Below are 16,541 nucleotides of genomic sequence, written 5' to 3'. Positions count from 1 at the left end.
TGCTAATATGGTATAACATTTTTTTTTTTTAAATATACATTTATGAGTATTGGAACTAATTTGGGGTTCCTACGACTACTGGAACACGGGGTAAAAGAGGTGCCGACCCCAATGTGTGAGCTTAAAAGATGAAAATGAAACAATATCATGGTCCAGTACATGATACACAGCCCATTGAATTGCATTGCTTAGTAGCAGTGATGGAGCAATGGCATGTTGCCGACGAGGCTCATTGCTTTGGCCATGATTAGCCGCGTATGGATGTGTGTGTGTGTGTGTGTGTGTGTGTGTGTGTGTGTGTCGACATTACCGTCGCTTCCGTTGTGCTCGATGAGGTGTACATGAGAATGAGAAGAATTGACAGTGGCCCGTTAGCGCTGTGGCGGCTAATCCATAACCTTGGTCAGCCACACACTTCTGTTCACGAACAGACACACACACACACACACACACACACACACACACACACAGTTGACACCTGACCTTTACAGGAAGCAGAGCGGAGATCAACTGACCAGAAGCTGCTGTCTATCAAGGAGCATCCAGCCTCCTACCCTTCCATCCCTCACCTCCCCTGCTTCCACTCAGTCATTATCCATTGAATGGTCAGTGTTTAGTATACATTAGGAATGAGTTCACATCAAGAGACAATGCAGAAAGGAACGAAGGAATGGCAATTTTGTTTATGATAACAAATAAATAAGAGTAATCGCACGTACTGGCAAAAAAAAAATGGAGAGCGAGATGAAATGTAACGGAGAGAAGAGTCAGGGAGAAGCTGATGGGGGCACGAGTGAGAGAGAGGGCTTTGGGAGATGATGGGGGTCGAAGAGAGGTAGATTTGCTGATCAGACGTTACAAAACACACACAGACACACACACACACACACACACACACACACACACACAGACACACACGAGCAGTCGGTGGCTCAGAATGGTGCCGTCATAAACACAGCTTTGATGATAGCGGTATCCCACTGAGCCCAAATGCCTTGACACAGAGAGAGAGAGAGAGAGAGGTAGCCTGCTGTGTGTGTGTGTGTGTGTGTGTGTGTGTGTGTGTGTGTGTGTGTGTGTGTGTGTGTGTGTGTGTGTGTGTGCGTGTGCGAGAAATTCTCCATCTCTATTTATGTCTCTGTATGAGAGACTGTGGTTATCGGAGCCATAAATACGAAAAAGGATAGCAATATGGAGACATCCAATCTGTGTTGTCCCAACACAATCAGCTGTGAGCCAGATTGGCTCCATATTGGATGTTTATTATTTAACCGTATGTGGGGAGGCCGGCGCGTGTGCATAGACAGCGCCGACTTGTAAAGATAGAAAGCGTACGCACAATCAAGGTCTTTCATCACAAAGACACAAACACTCGCGACGTGCAATCAAGAGCGCAGCAGCGAGATGAAAACGTATTCATAAAAACACAGCGGATTGTACACATGCCCAGACAATTAGTCGACATGAAGAACAGCCGATTCAGAAATTCAACCGTTTTGTCCGGCCCACAAAAAATGCCGAATATAATTCTTTTTTTTGTTTTTGTTTGGGCCCCTCGGAGGCAAACCCTGCGGCGGCACATTTGATATGGTGAGCGTGTCAGCAAAGCGGTTGCTTATTTACACGTCTCGAGAGGCGGCGCCGCATTAGCATTCACCCGGCGCCGCGTTTGTGTCCACCTGATGAATTGCAAGTCCAGTATTCACTCTTCTTTTAATCTCTAGGTTTTATTTGTGTTGTCTCCTGCCACCTCCTGGGGGAAATATCTGGGGCTGTATTCAGAAAACATTCAGAGAATCCTCCTACTGGCTTCCAAGGGATTTAGGAAACTTCTCGGGGAAACTCAGAGGAGCGGCAACGAACGGACAGAAGCTTTTCGCTCAGTGAGGAGATGTGGTTGACCCTCACAGACGGTGTGACATCGATAGACTTAATTGTCTCTATTCAGCCATGGAGTAATTATGAATAGTATTTTATGTAATGATCTGTTAAATACATAAGCCATAGGCCTACTATATAATTAGTGAGTGCATCTCATTATCCCTGCATGATCTAATCTGTAGCGGTTCATCGACTCTCATTCAGGCTTTGGAGAATATTTGTCCTCCCTCTTTGTCTTTTTACTGTTTTTGTTCCCCCTCTGCTTAAGAAACTCTTAAAAGCCCTCCTCCCTCTTCCTTCCTCCCTCCTCCCTCCTCCTTCCTCCCTCCATTCTCCTCTCTCCTCCCTCCTCTTTCCTCTCTCCTCTCTCATCCCTCCTCCTTCCTCTCTCCTTCCTCCCTCCTCTCCCTTCGACCTCCTCCTTCCTCCTTCATCCCTCCAACCTCCTCTCTCCTCCCTCCTCTCTCCTTCCTCCCTCCTCTCCCTTCGACCTCCTCTCTCCTCCTTCCTCCCTCCTCTTTCCTCCCTCCTCCTTCCTCCCTCCTCTCTCCTCCCTCCTCTCTCCTCCCTCCTCTCTCCTCTCTCCTCCCTCCTCGCCCTCCGCTCTTCTCAGGGCAACGGTACTTTGTGACCAACTTTTACCAGGAACTTATCTCAACTTTAAGGGGACATTCTTAGCAAACGTCATCATTCAAAGATGTTTCCTCGAGATCCGTCCCTCGGAGCAACTCTTTGTACTATGTATGCGGAGCGTTATGAATACGGCCCGCGGCGGGTTAGCCGCTAAACGATCCACCAGCTTTGCCAACATTGTGCTTGTTAAAGTTGCGGGCTGTAAAAGCAAAACAATTAGCTTCAAGATGGCCAAAAAAACAAAACAGAAGCTCGGCAGAGCTGAGGGAACTGCAGAGTGGAGAGAGATTCCCTGTGGGTTTGTTTCATATACAGTCATTTCATCTGTTGTTCATATTACACAATTGATTAAAGCGGCTCTTAATGTAAGGATTTGCCGCTCCTCATATCATTGTAGATTGAATATCAGTGGATTTAGATTACTGGTCGAAACAAACCACAATAATCTACGAGTGTATCTGTTTTGTAATCTAATGTAATCCACATCCACACACAGCGGAGCCGAGCACAGTCACAATGAGGGCTTCCAGACGGCAATCATACAAACCATCCAGCGCACAGGATTCATGTAAACAAATATTATGTTTTATTCAATTATAGTGCAGGCCCATGTGTGTACATCACAGTACATAATACCGGGTGCATGCTTTCCCACATTAACATGCAGGGAGTCTAGTGTGGTGCATTTCTCGCCACACACACACACACACACACACACACACACACACACACACACACACACACACACACACACACACACACACACACACACACACACAGTACACAGTGAGTCACTGTTATTTAGCTGAGCTTACCTACGAGCCATAACCCCCACCAAAGACACACTGACTCACTTATCTGCTCATGCACATACTCCAAATTTGTTGTGTGTGTGTGTGTGCGTGCATGTGTGCGTGCGATATGCCAAAGAGGCATTTATAAAAGGTCGGTTCACCCAAATTATAATCGCAGAGACCGAGATAACATCCTCAGAATCAGTTCTATATTTAAATTTGCCATCATGTAATACCGACAAAATAAGGACACTTATTTCACATATTTCAGAACCTACCAACATGCAGATTATCATTTTCCTTTGAAAACGGCTTTAAAATGGCAAATCAAAACAGTTGCTAATTAATTTCCTAATGTGGGCGAGCCGATCCTCTCGTATGCCCCGACGCACATCCATGCAGACATTTGGCATTGTGCGATAATCTAGGACACGCATACACTAATCATGCTCTGCAATGTTGGAGATTGTGCCGGTGGAATCTATGTGACACACACACACACTCACTCACACACACACACACCTGCATAATCAATAGAAAAAAGAACAGAAGAAGAAGAGAGGGATGGGGGGGTGAAGGAGAGACGCAGCAGTTTTGGTCGTCTGTTGTTGGAAACAAAGTGCTGTTAAAATGATTCACTCGCTGCATTTAGGTACATTCCCTTATTAAAGAACAGCAGCCGGCAGACTGGTCGGCTAGACAGACCCACACACATATACACACACACACACACACACACACACACACACGCTTCATGCACAAGCGCGCTCCTAGTTATGCATCATCAAACTAACGCAAATGTGCACGCACGGACCCACAGAACGATGGGGGAGAGAGAGAGAGAGAGAGAGAGAGAGAGAGAGAGAGAGAGAGAGAGAGAGAGAGAGAGAGAGAGAGAGAGAGAGAGAGAGAGAGAGGTGCATATTCCCGAAGAGAGAAGTGCTACATCTACGAGATGAAGATGCATATCTGCGTTATGGTGCTCGCTCTGTGCTCTTTTATGGGCAATAATAATACTATTTACTGATCCAGTAAACTGATTACTGATGTGGTTCCTTGACAAAAACTACCAATTTCTTTCTCATAAATCAGTGATTACATGTCAGAGAATCCCTCTGTTTTTCCTGCAAATGTATAACTTTATAATGTCAGTGAATATAAAAACATATTTCTCAGTAATTTGAGAGTTTCTTCTTGTGAACTCAGCCCCTCCCATGCAAACATAACCACTCGAATGTGAATGAATTCTCCCGCCAACATGCCAAACAAAATATACTTATAAGAGATTAAAACGCATTTGCTTTTGAATGCAACACACACACACACACACACACACACACACACACACACACACACGCTTGGTTATTTACTCCCTTGGCCCAGATGCATGAATTCACAGAGGAGTTGTACAGATGCAATCAACCAATCCATTTACTCATGCATAGCTAAATGAATAGGTTTACCTAAATCCTGAGCCCAGAACAAGCTTTGGACACAAAAATCCCTCAGCGATACATTGTGTAAAGCTCCTGAAACGGTCGTGACTGGTGCTTTCTGCTCCAAAAATCGTTTCAAATGTACATCACCACTCCGGTTTACACCGCTGCAAGATGCACACACATCCATCACACGCCCCCACGTGTGTGTGTGTGTGTGTGCGTGTGTGTGGGTGGGTGGGTGTGTGTGTGTGTTTTGCCGTGGCAAAGCTCTATCAACAAGTGGAGGAAGCGTAGCGAATCCCAAACAAGGCCTGCCTTTTAGTAAACCGATGCTTGTATGTGTGTGTGTGTGTGTGTGTGTGTGTGTGTGTGTGTGTGTGTAATTTTTTCATGTTTTGACACATTCATATTGAATACACAGTGACATCCATTCAGTCCTTGATGTGCAGGAAGGAGTGTGTAGCCGTGTTAATTGATGCCAACATCAGCAATGAAATCTCTGCAATTTTCTCATCCGGGGTGCAAAAAAAAAAAAGAGAAAAAAAGAGGCCTGTGTCTCGTCACACACGGAGGGTTTAAAAAAAAAAAAAAAAAAAGACTAAAGCGAGCAAGAAGATTCATGGCGGGCATATTTTACATTGACGTCCCTTCTGCAAAATAAACAAGCAGAGAGCTGGATGCAGAAAAGGAGGAGAAGAGTACAGAGCGGGGGCTTTAAAGGGAGGAGGAGGAGGAGGAGGAGGAGGAGGAGGAGGGGGGGGAGGGGTAGCAATGAGACGAGGAGGAGCACAGTGAGCTCTCCCATAAGAGCCCGTTTGTTTCCCCCTATCTGTTTACTCCTCACTGCGCAGCTCTTCCACCAGGAGGCCGTCTGCGCCGCCCGAGTCCGTCCGCCCGTCCGTTCCACTCGGCGGATGAAGGCGAGCATTGATGCCGAGGTTTTTCCATTTGGCTTCCTCTTCATACAGCGGCGGTTTGAAACACGAGCATATGTGGCGCTCGCCCGGGTGACGTGCGGCAGCAGTCAGGGGCAGAAGTGGCCCCCCGGCTCAGGCCTCCTTGTCTGCAGCACAAGTCAATAGCGAGAAAACAGAGATTAGAGCATATTTACTCGTGAGCTCAGTGATGGATATGTATTTCTCCAACATACAGTAGCAATCTGTAATGGTACCAACATGTCAGCAGAGCGAGAGGGGACTGTATTTGATTCATGACAGCACGTAATCGGAGCCATTATAACTAAATATTGGAAATGCAGAACGCCACAAAAGTCCCTGTTTTGTTTTCTGCGTGACAGATGTAGAATATCATTTATCAAAAGAGGCGTGTACACCACAATGGCGGCCTTTTTATTAAGTTGGTTTGCCGTCGTTTAGTTCTCTCAGCAGTTCCCCGTTGCCGCCGTGCACACATCAATGTATTGATCGTTGGCATATCAGTGGACACGGGTCCCTTTTTATTGAAGGTTGTACTATAATCTATAGACTGTTTTACTATAATTTACTGAATGGATGGGTTTCCATTCTCCCAGAAAGCTTGTGTCTGCGTTTCAACTCACAGTTTAGGCCAATCAGGGGAGAAGAATGTCAAGCGTCTTGGCTTCTATCTGAACACATACAACGCATATTCAGAGACATAACTCTCTATGTACAGTCAAGTCCAGTCTGTTCCGTTTCCAACACATATTCTCATGCAGCATATGACTATGCTATTGAACCACCAATCGTTGGACTCTCCAATTGAGCTTGAAAGATGCATCTTAAACTTTCACCCCATTCCTGCTTTTAATGCTGCGGAAAATAAAAAGAAATATAATAAACAGATCCATGTATTTACATTTTTCTCTCTCTCTTTTTCTCTTTTAGGTTTGATTACCAGGAGCTCCTCCACAACTCCACCTTCTGCTTGGTGCCTCGAGGCCGACGTTTGGGCTCCTTTCGCTTCCTGGAGTCTCTGCAGGTAAAATACACACACACACACACACACTGGTCAATGTGATGCACAGTCAACAATATTCAGTTTTAGAAGTCAACCATGTGATCAGGCTGCAGACCTGCATTCCTCTGCTCCTTACTGCTTTCACTGCCACCATACTTGTCTACATGTAATGCTGTCTTCAGAGGCTTTAAGTTGCACGAGTCTGACTGCACACATCCACTGATATTACGCAACACTGGGGGGTTTAAAAGGGTGAGGGGTTTCTCTGAGTGCCCACATAAACAAACAGCGGAAGTCTCCCCGTGCTGACATGCCAATACAGCAATCACCAGAACAATGTGAGCCGCAGCGTTTCCCCCGTCTGAATAACACTGTTGAGCAAATTACACTTTTCACATGCAGTCCGGTACACAAGGAAGTGCACCAGGATGCAGAATGTTTACGTTCCAGGGCCGAGGTTTATGTGGTCTTTTGGTTACTGACACCTTAATGGTCACATCTGCAAGTGTTTTTTTTTTCTTCTTTTTTTTTTTACCCGGACCATTGTGTTGTGTTGAGTGCTGATCCAACCATAAAGGCTTTATTTGCTAATCGCAAAGGCCATTTAAACTAAAATGGGTCCATTAACACACAAACAAACACACACTTACACTATCATTTAAGTCCATCAGTGAAATGTGCGAGTACACAAACAATGCAGGAACCGCAGAGGCAGCGGAGTGAGAGAACAGTTGCCACCCAAGTGGATTCCTCACACCAGTGCAGGAAGCCGTAGAGGGGCTGTTTTTAGATCAGCCCAACACTGAACCCTGGCTGCTACAATGTTCCCTGGCCGCACTGCTCTCTGGTGTGTGTGAGTGTGTGTGTGTGTGTGTGTGTGTGAGTGGTCCGGAAGCATCCATAGGAGTGGCAGCCTGCCCCACCGCTGATGTCTGCTGAATGGACAAATTAACACACACACACACACACACACACACACACACACACACACACACACACACACACACACACACACACACACACACACACACACACACACACACACACACCACTTGGCAGCAGGCAGCGGTCATGGTCCCTTTCTCCTCTTGTCTTCTTCATTCGTCCTCTCGTAGTCTTTTCCTCTCCTGCCGTTCTCTCTCTTATTTACATTCAAGGCACTTTTTACGTTTTTTTTTTTTTTTTCTTCAGTTGTGTGTATTTTTTCGTTTCTTTTTTGTCATTACGGTGCCGGCCAAGCCCCACGGAAGAACTGGCAATTACCGATACCAGTGTGGTCGGAAACTTGCTGCCAGCTTTCCAATACACACAGACTCATTTGCACACACACACATTTACTCAAACCCTCCTCTTTCTCTATTTCCCAATGCAAACGAATCAAAAACAACAACACACAACACAGCACACACAGGCTTTCATGTTAGCCTCCCTCCAGGCAGGGAGGGCTGGAGATTGAAACTCACCCTCAGAGAGCCTCATCTCCTGGGGGGGGAGAAGATTCAGGCGAGCCTCAGGCTGCATTTCAAATTTCGAGGCCTTGGATTATCACTCTGGGCGTCTGTGACCTCGTTTTAACCCGCGGATCATTCTGACACTTACATACACACGCAAGTCCTCCTATTTGTTCGAGTGTCCTTCAGCAGGTTTATTCTGGGATGAAACGCAGTAGTGCGGGAGCCCCCGGTGGGCCAGAGAGAGCGTTTGATCTCCGCCAATTTCGGCTGCTGCTGCTGTTCTCTAGTGGTTTAATTAGAAAAAAAAGGAGTGTGTTAGGGGGTGCAAAATAACACCCAGACCCATCAACACTCCAGACCACATATACAGAGGAAGAGAGCAGGATGGGAGGAGAGAAATGGGGGGGGGGAAGAGTACAAGGAGAGTAAAAAAAGTGGAACAACATCAAAAAAACCTGTCAGAGAAGGAGCGGATAAGGCAACATCAAAAATCTGTTTAATAAAGCATGATGCCTCCACGTATCAACCGGTTCCTTCTTATTCTCCTCACATCCCGCTCTTTTCTCCTATCAGTTTGGCTACTTCCCTGCATATGTCCCCTCAGAGGTTGTACCTAATTAGTACACAAAGAGTCGGCCCTGTCAGCCACATCTGTGTGTTTGCATGAGCGTGAGTGAAACAAGCCTCTGGGGCTTACTGGGGAAGGAGAGATAGGAATTATTACTCATTCCAGCCACCCTATAGGATCTCAGACACACACACACACACACACACACACACACACACACACACACTCAGCTGCACATACATTCACACACACAAGGGTATTATTGATCATATTGTCTGCTCAGCCTCAAGCAGCTGTGGCTGAACTCCTTCAGATTACTTCATATTCAGTCAGCTGTAGTATGTCTTGTTATGTTGTTTACTGCAAAGGAAGCGCTGGCAGCAAGGAAGGAACCCAGTCAGACCGCAGCTATATATATATATATATATAGATATATACTGTTTTAGTGTGTTATCAGTTGGTTTATCAATGTCAAAGTTTCTCTCCAAGACTCGCTAAATTCTTATCTGTGTGTGTGTGTGTGTGTGTCCAGGCGGCGTGTATCCCGGTGCTGCTGAGTAACGGTTGGGAGCTGCCGTTCTCTGATGTCATACAGTGGAACCAGGCGGTCATTGAGGGAGATGAGAGGTTACTGCTCCAGGTAAACGCACAGAAAGGTGCACACTAACACACGGACACACAACTAGAGCATCCTGATGGCTGGCTTCACCTTCGGGGTGTCCGATGGCCCCAACGTGCTCGTGGGCCGTTACTACACTTAACGTCTATTTCTTTTCTTATCAAATCATTCCAAGTCAAAATCAGATTTTAAAGATAATGATCTCCACTTGATTGTATTTTCTGAAGGGCCAAGGTCAACATTTTCCTTCATAAACCATATAGAGGCACACAATGTAGGTTCATTGTACAGGGCTACCATCGGAAGCTAAATTCAATCATAAAGTAAACGCTTAATTATGTTGAAATCCCCAATGGTGGACGGCCATTAGTCATAGAGTAAACCACAAGAACAGAGATGCTGATTGAGGGATTGCTTTGAGGCGTCTCCATTACCTGTATCAAGCAGGTCGGAGCCCTTTGAGATTAAAACACCCACAGAGGCGCTAATCCAGTTTCAGTTCAAAAGCACTCACACATCCTCTGTGTCTCTTCTCTCTCACACACACACACACACACACACACACACACAAATAAAAACACAATGAGCAAGCAGAGCCGGCTCGCCCTCAGCCACAACCTTTATCTCTCCTCCTCACACAGAGCACATCGCGTCTCCTCAGCATTGATCTCGTCCCAGTAGAGGACATGAATTGGCATGCAGCTAATGAACGGGAACAAGACCCTGAGAGCTCAGAGGAAGGGAGACGGTTTCAAAATAGGCCGGAGGTGGGCCGAATGCGGCGACCTCATCGGTGGTATTCCTGCACACCTGCAAAAAACACTGAGGCTACAGTGAAGCTGTCCTCCAGATGTTCTTTGCTGAAAGAAAGGGAAAGGTGGAAGCAAGGTAGTGCAACGCAGAGGAAGGTGAAGAGAGACAGAGGTTAGACATAGCTGGGATTTAAAGAAGGGAGAGAGGAGCAGAGATTCCGCGGCCTCCCGGCTTCTTTCACTGGCGCTCATTACAAAATGCGTTAGCTGTGAAGACAAAAAGGGGTTTAAAGGAGTCAATCGCTCCCACTTTTTCTCAGTTCAAACGTGGCTTTCTTCCACTTTGATTGAGCCGCGAGGCTTAGCTCTCTAAGTGATAAAATCAATTTTAGTGATTCACTTGAAAGCTACCGAATGTGGTCCTCACTACTTAAAAGGCTAATTATCTGAACAACAGACCCCCAAATCAACTCTGTGTCAAATGTGTGTGTGGTTTTTTTTTTAAAGGAGGATTAAGCAACCACCCGATGCGGTTTACACTGTTTTGATCACTTAAATGCCATTTCCTTCTTTATCAGGTGTCTATTTTAAGAGACGTGACTTGCTTAAAAAAAAAAAAAAAACGACAACTAAAATAAAACGCTTTGTGTTTTGTTTTTTTCATTAATTCTTTTTAATTGCTTTTCTTCTTTTTTTCCTCCACACTGTCTGGATGTTTTACTCGTCTAATCTTGTGTTTTCCAGGTGCCGTCCACAGTGCGCGCAGTAGGGAATGAGAGAGTCCTGGCCCTCAGACAGAGGACCCAGATGCTGTGGGAAGCCTACTTTTCCTCAGTGGACAAGATAGTCCTCACCACACTGGAGGTGAGCCTCAGCCTGAGCGGCATGAAGACCCCCGTCTCAGAAAGCCCCGGCTTTGTGAAAGAACGTCAGTGTGAAATATGTGGCTGGAAACTACTGGAGCTGGTGACGCGCTAGCCAGCGCTAATTTATTTTTCCGCAATACTGTGCAATTTCTCACCCCTGCCGGTTGATGTCCCCGCAGTGGCTGAGCAGATATTTACCATTCAAACTGCATTTGAAGCTCCCTTCATTTGTATTGCAAATAGAGCCAATCTCTCTGTGTTGGTTTATATCAAGAACAGAGGACCCTGGCAACATAGGGACCCCCATCCTGTACCAACAGGACAGGCATCTTGCACACTTGAGTCAAAACAAAAACCCACTTCTTCAGAACTGCTTTTAATGTGTGATTGTGTGCTCTATGTCTGTATTGTTTTTTTTTTGTTTTTTTTTTAATTTGTTTTTAGTGTATTGCTTTTTATTGAAAATGTTTTGTAAAGTGTCTTTGAGTACCATGAAAAGCGCTGTGTAGGTAAATGCATTATTATTATTATAATTATTATAATAAGACGAATAGTCAGAATAAAAAAATTTAAGAAATGTGCCTCCAACATGCGGTTCCAAATCGGGACTTTGGCAAACGTGGGTTTACTATCCCTCACAAATCTGCCTGTCAAAGTTTTTAAAGCTAGTCATAAACTCCTTTAATATCAGTCTGCATGCTATCAAATCTCACTGAAATAATATAGAACTCCGAAGACTCCCTCATTTTCTCTTCTTCTGCTAACATACAATTCCTAGAGGAATGTGCAGTAAAAACATCTCCCCCGAAAGGGAGCTGGCGCTGTAAACGCAGGTTTTCAGCCGGGCCGTAGTTGCAACCTCTCTCTGCGGCCGACTGCCTGTGTGCCACCACCAGTCCTCTTTCAGAAAGGCCTCTCACATTTGAGTCAAACCACCCTCCTGTCATCATGATTACGGGGTCGGCCCAATGCTCTCCGTCTCTGCTGTCTTTTTTTACCGCGGGAACATTTTCAAAGCGAGCCACGTGCGATCCCGCCTGAAGTCCTGGAGAAACTCCCTAATACATAGAAATGATTTATCATTACAATGCAAATATCAGTCTCAACCTGCCTCACCGGTAGCTGTTATCAGACCGAGCGAAATCACCGCAGGTCAGGTTCAGAAAATAAGTTTTATCTTTGAAAAGAGTCGGGGGGGGGGGGGGGTGGGGGGGGGGGGGGCGACGACTTCACAGCTCTAGCTTCCAGTCTTGCTCGTACATGCGCCTTTTTCTCCGTCCGTCTTTTTGTTTTACCCTCCTGCCTTTGAACAAGCCGAGAAGAAACGCACTTCAAAAACATAAATAAAAAAGGAAGGTAGTTGCTCCAGCTGAGAGAATGTCGTTTGAAGGTTAGCCCAAGGGTTTCGCGGGCGCATGAAAGGAAATTACAGGCCTCTCATATCTTTGGAGCACACTACCAGTGTCGATTTTAGACACGTGGAAAGAACAAAAAACTTGGGGGGAAAACAACAGACTTAACCCCCCCACCCATTCTGAAATCTGAAGAAATCGCACAGTGAGCTGGACGGCTTTGCACTCTGATGTTTGTCAAGGCAGGTCTGGCAGCCCCTAATGCATTTGATGCGGGGGGATTTATGTCAGAGATAATAAAAAGGAGAGGCTCTGGAGGTTGGCGATAAGCTGCTTATATACATACAGCGTGCGGAGGGGAACCTCTCCCCCGTGGGAGACAGCTGTGCAGTCAGCCCCGGGTCAGTGAGGCGGAGGGGCTTCGGAGCGGATGTGGACGCCTCCTGTTGGCGCACAGTGGGAAATACATCAGTCGGGATTGCTGTAATGTGCAAACACAAGTGTGTCGGGTCTGGAATTGCAGTCGAATTTTCGTGAGACTCCAAGACTCTCATCCAGCGGCTTAGAGGGGAGAGAAAAAAAATAATAATAACGTGATGCAGGCTTATACCAGATGAGCATAGCAGCCACTTAACTGTTCTCTCCGCGCCTCGCATTGCAACTCTCATCCTGTTTTCTTTTTCTCTCTTTGTCCTCCGCCACAGATCATTAAGGACCGCGTGTTCTCTCACATATCGAGGAACAAGTACATGTGGAACTCCCTGCCAGGAGGTCTGCTGGTCCTGCCGGAGTACTCCACTCACCTCACGCATTTCCCTTTCTATTACCTGGGATTAGGTAAACGCGCTCTTCATTTAAACGACTCTGCACAACATGCAAACCTTGATTGCACTTGAAGGATGTTGATGAGGCCTTTATGTGGGCGCTCCGGTGGTAGAGTGGAGCAATCAACACTCAACCGGCAAAGCATAATCAAGTAGAAATATTTATTTCCCTGAGCTGTGGAACTCCCTCCCCTCAGACATATAGCCGCTTTAAATTGATCCGATGATCCTTCATCGACTGATGTACTTACATATACGCGTCTCGTGTGTCCTTGAACGTCTCATAAATATTCAAAACTCTCCCCTACCTCTCATATTGTGTTTCTGTGACCTTGCTCAGGGGTCAGTCCAGGTCAGGAGTTCACTGCAGTCATCCATGCCGTTTCCCCGTTGGTCTCCCAGTCGCAGCCAATCATGAAGCTGCTTCAGGTGATCTCCAAGTCAAAATACTGCTCCCAGGTAAAGAGTCAACTATGATGTAGCCACTGATTAAGAAGAAAGAGGAAGCAGACTCTCATCAGCAGCCATTTTGGATCAGTCTAATGCATCAATCTCCTCCCCTCCTCGTCCAGATCATCATTCTCTGGAACAGCGAGAAGCCGCCACCCAGTCGGAGCAAATGGCCCCCCATGCCCGTCCCCCTCACAGTGACAGACGGCAGGAGGAAGGTGAGAGCCAGAGTCGCTCTGACGCCCGTCTGAGTGACGGCGTGACAAACTGTCAGTCGCTCGCTCCGTTTATGCGTCTCTATCTCCGCTACTCCATCTCTCTGGTCCTCCTCTCCCATTTGTCTCCGTCCTTTTTTTTTTTTTTTTACTATCCACGCGTGTCCGACATGTCCGCCGATCCGTGCGGCGTCGGGTTTCATAAATGTCACTCAGCGCCGACATTTCTTCTGTCTCCCTTTCTCTGTCGGACTCTCTCTCTCTCTTTTATTTATCTTTTGGTTCCCAAGGAAAAATCGATAGCGATTCACTCGTCTCAGTCAGTCAACATGATTTACTGTAACACGATCAGCTCTCGCTCACTCGCCATATCGTCCCGCGAGCACAGGCCAGACAACACAGAGCCTCCGGTGCCGGAACTACGACTTACTCCTGTATTTCTGCTCTCAGACCACCAGCCGGTTCCTACCTCACGTTGCCATAGAGACAGAAGCAGTGCTGAGTTTGGACGAGGATACGGTCCTGCTGACCAGTGAGGTGTGTGTGTAATAAACACAGCGGAACGGCGCACACACACACATATACAAAAATCAATAATCCTGATAAAAAGTGGCACCGACATATAAGCGCCTCATGTCTGTACTTGCAGGTGAACTTCGCCTTCTTGGTGTGGCGGAGCTTCCCCGAGCGGATCGTGGGCTACCCTCCCAGGAGCCACTTCTGGGATCCCCTGAAGCGCGCCTGGGGGTACACCTCCAAATGGACCAACGAATACTCCATCGTCCTGACCGGAGCCGCTTTCTACCACAGGTGCGCCCGGCAGACTGCAGCAGCCCGTCGCATGTCGATCCCTCAGTCAAGGGGTGGGGTCATCAATACCACTGCATTCGGAGACGTTTCCACTACTAAACTCCGACATATGTACAGGCGTATACTGTGCACATCGGTTATGCAGCCAAGATCAGAAGATATCGCCTTTCAGAGATCAACAACTGTGGGGATAAAACAAGCTTCATGAATTGCATGCAGACGGGATAACGATATAAAACCTGAACGTGAAAAACAAAACATAAAGGGGACAATCAAACAGAGAGGAACAGCCTCAAGGAGGATAATTATATGTATGGCTGAGCGGGAGAGGAACAGGAAAAAGCAGAGGGTGAATTACTTCAAGCAGTTTTGATCAATTCGGAGATAAACAAATATGTGCGATGGATCAGGGATGTGAGGCGGCATACGATACGTATGTAATTACTCCACTTTAAAACAGCTGATGAAACCATGCCACGTTTTGAGACACAGTGGTCATCTTGTCAACAGTTTCTATGAAATCTATATTTGAATCCTCACACTCGCTCACCACAGTTCAAACCCTCAATTGAGTCCTTTTACGCGCAAACTATCTAATTACTTGCTGTATGTTTTGTTGGTAAAGTGCTGCCTTTTTCACAAGGGGCGCTGCTTTACAAAGAAGAAAAGAAAAATACATTAAATAGGACACAATTCAAAAGTGAAAAGGCAGCAACTTCCCATTATCGTTTGCTAATTACATAAAAGTGATATGTAGTTTCTTGGCTCAATCAAAACATATTTGAAATAAGACAGTGACGTCTGAAAAAAAAAGGCTCTCAAAGGAATGGAGAGTGTATGCATTGTACCACAGGGGTTGAGTCTGTTGTGATCTATAAATATCTGATCCCAGTGGCGGTGAAAACGGGTTGACTTGTCCCAGATACATATCATCACACCGCCGTACAGGTGCTGGTTGCTCGGCCTCCGCTGGTGATAAATCGTCTCTTTACTCGGTGCGATACGTTTTTATTTTAAGCGTTTAGTCGATGTGGTTGTAAAAAAAACAAAAAGGGGATTAACTGAGCTGTGGGTGCGAATACAAGAGGCTAAAATTAGGATTATAGACTGATAATAGTGAGACAGAACATCAGGTTTTTCACAGCGGTGATAGGCGTGATAATATAGTTCTGCCAGATGAATTTCTGGCAGTGTGTAATTGAGGTGATATATATATATATATATATATATATATATATATATATATATATATATATATATATATGTCATTTTGTTTCTTTCTTATTGATGCCAAGAAGATATATATCACAAAATGTGACAAAAACTGAGGACATGCGTATTGCTTTGAGATTGCCTGATCCCTGGCAACACTGTAGGAATCATGGAGTCTTATAAGTTAACTAAATATTATTAACGGGATCCCTAAGAAAAGCCTGCGGTGTCAGTTCTTGCTTTCTCCTTCATCTGGTGCTCGTATCCTCCTGTTCAACAGAAAAGAAGGTGGATGTCTGTTCTGCACAACAACCGCTCAGGTGTTCTCTGGCTGATTAGCTCTCGTGAACCAGAAGGGGGCGGGACAAGTTACACCGTCATCCCTCTCATTGGCAGAGGAAGATGTGTGACCTCATAAACTCCCAATCAAAGCTCCGGGGCCCACCTTCAACCTTGAGCAGAGGTCTAATCAGCCAGAATATCTGAAAACACCTGTGTGGGTGTTCAGAGGCTTTACAAATTGACGTAATTTGGCTTGTGTGTTATTATTATTTTTCCCAATTTCTATTTATATGAGTTCGTTCTTTGACGAAGGCTCATCTAAAAACACCCTCTTCATCTCCAAAGTACCCGAACCTGTTTGCTCTCATTAAGAATACACTCGATGCAGATGTCATATCCACCTTTTATTTATATATATATATATATATATATATATATTTTTTTTTTTAATA

At 45.8% G+C, this 16,541-nt stretch overlaps 1 protein-coding gene across 3 annotated transcripts in view; it reads left to right on the top strand.

The window, feature by feature from the left end:
- ext1c (exostoses (multiple) 1c) overlaps positions 1 to 16,541 on the top strand; it is a 65,224-nt gene that overhangs the window by 47,710 nt on the left and 973 nt on the right. For all 3 annotated transcript variants that reach the window (XM_079231604.1, XM_079231605.1, XM_079231606.1), the window contains exons 3-10: positions 6,613 to 6,706; positions 9,240 to 9,347; positions 10,823 to 10,942; positions 13,001 to 13,133; positions 13,461 to 13,579; positions 13,693 to 13,788; positions 14,236 to 14,322; positions 14,435 to 14,595. In XM_079231604.1, the coding sequence (XP_079087730.1) occupies positions 6,613 to 6,706; positions 9,240 to 9,347; positions 10,823 to 10,942; positions 13,001 to 13,133; positions 13,461 to 13,579; positions 13,693 to 13,788; positions 14,236 to 14,322; positions 14,435 to 14,595 (918 nt within the window). The remainder of the gene's footprint in view (positions 1 to 6,612; positions 6,707 to 9,239; positions 9,348 to 10,822; positions 10,943 to 13,000; positions 13,134 to 13,460; positions 13,580 to 13,692; positions 13,789 to 14,235; positions 14,323 to 14,434; positions 14,596 to 16,541) is intronic.

The sequence above is a fragment of the Taurulus bubalis genome (genome assembly GCF_910589615.1).
Source record: "Taurulus bubalis genome assembly, chromosome: 16".
NCBI lineage: Eukaryota > Metazoa > Chordata > Actinopteri > Perciformes > Cottidae > Taurulus > Taurulus bubalis.
The sequence above is the reverse complement of the archived record's forward strand: the minus strand, read 5'-3'. Positions and strand labels throughout refer to the sequence as shown.